The 1,563-nt window shown below is 47.9% G+C and overlaps 1 protein-coding gene across 1 annotated transcript in view; it reads right to left on the minus strand.

The window, feature by feature from the left end:
• Wars (tryptophanyl-tRNA synthetase) overlaps positions 1-1,563 on the minus strand; it is a 33,608-nt gene that overhangs the window by 14,991 nt on the left and 17,054 nt on the right. Inside the window, exons 5-6 of the mRNA XM_021202589.1 lie at positions 711-830; positions 161-343 (exon numbers count right to left, since the gene is read on the minus strand). Coding sequence (XP_021058248.1) covers positions 161-343; positions 711-830 — 303 coding nt within the window. The remainder of the gene's footprint in view (positions 1-160; positions 344-710; positions 831-1,563) is intronic.

Genomic DNA, 1,563 nt, shown 5'->3' on the forward strand with positions numbered 1-1,563 from the left:
CACACACACAAAACTTTCCACTTCCCAAATTACTGCTAAATAAAACCAAGACTCAAGATCATAACAGAAGAAAAACCAGGCCATACCCATGTCAAGCATTTCAGGTTGGTCATGATGTCTGCACCTACTTGCTCAGAAGGCAGCCCAACGTTCACCTTACCCCATATACTCAAGATCAGAGAAGATGAAAGTTTTGTTGATGTCAAAGCCACAGGCAATGATGTCCTTTGCATTTTCCACGGTGTAGCTGTAGGCCTGCTCCAGCGTCAGATCCTTCCACAGGTACTTCTCATCATCAGACATCTGGATGACCAAAGGCACATTGAACACATCCTGCAGCCACCTGTAAAACACACGAGTGACTGCATGCTGCAAGTGCCCTGTAGCCAATCCAGGGACACTGAGGATGGGGACCCCAGGAAGAATGCCACGTTGTATCTGAATGCCAAAACATCAGGTCTGGACTACAGTGGGCTTGCTGTGGCAAGGACAAGGAGCAGGGAGAGGAGTGGAGCAGGGTTGGTTGACTCTATGGTGGTGTGACCCATCATAGCTGGCTCTACCAGAGTGAGTGCAAGCACAAACCCAATGAACAGAGACCACAGAGACACCGGTCTGAGTCCTGGCAGATCAGCCAACAGCTGCAGCCCTAGCTTCTAAGATGCTGTCACTGCTGCTTCACTAGGCCAAGTCACATGAGCAATCCTTACTTTGTGAAAATAAACGGGACGAGATGACCCAGATGCATTGCTTCAGAGGAGGGGCCCCTGCCCGTGTACAGGTAAAACGGCTTCTTATTTTCATAGGCATCCAGAATTTGATTCATATCTCTAAAGGAAGAGAGAGAAAAAAAACCCAATGATTTTCTGGCAAAAGTCCCAAAGTACTGAAGCTCCTTTGGCAGTGAAAAGTGTGTGGATATGAACGCCACAGACAATGGCCACAGTTCCATCTCCTTGGGAGGGAAATACAATGACACAACTAACTCTTCGATGGCTTCTGTGAAGAACTGTTTTTGGAAGCCAAGACATGCAAGTTTGGAATGATAACTTCCTAACAGTAGGAATAATAATACAATCTGGGCCACATGTGAAAACCCATGTCTTTAATTCCACTGCTCAGGAGGCAGAAGCAGGTGATCTCTGAATTCTGAGGACAGCCTGGTGTACAAAGCGAGCTCTAGGACACTCTGCCTCCAACAAACATTTTAAAAGATGAGGATAAGCATGCTGAGTGTCCACTGGGACTTTCTGGGATGCCTTCAGTGAGCACAGAAATCACTTTGTTCTTTCCACAACCCTTGGGCATGGGAGACTCAGTACCAATACACTCCTCCCCTTTAGAACCAACCAGTCCTGGGACTACAGAGACCAAGCCTAGGGATATCTCAGGGTTCCATGAAGACCTAGCTTGGGGAGGACAAGAAAGTAGGTCCAGGCAGTTCAGGATGAAGTCCCCAGCTGAAGAATGGACCTGGCATGCACGCACTCACACACTCACACACACACACACACACACACACACACACACACACACACACACACACTCTCTCTCTCTCTCTCT

This window comes from Mus pahari, chromosome 7 (assembly GCF_900095145.1).
Source record: "Mus pahari chromosome 7, PAHARI_EIJ_v1.1, whole genome shotgun sequence".
Classification (NCBI taxonomy): domain Eukaryota; kingdom Metazoa; phylum Chordata; class Mammalia; order Rodentia; family Muridae; genus Mus; species Mus pahari.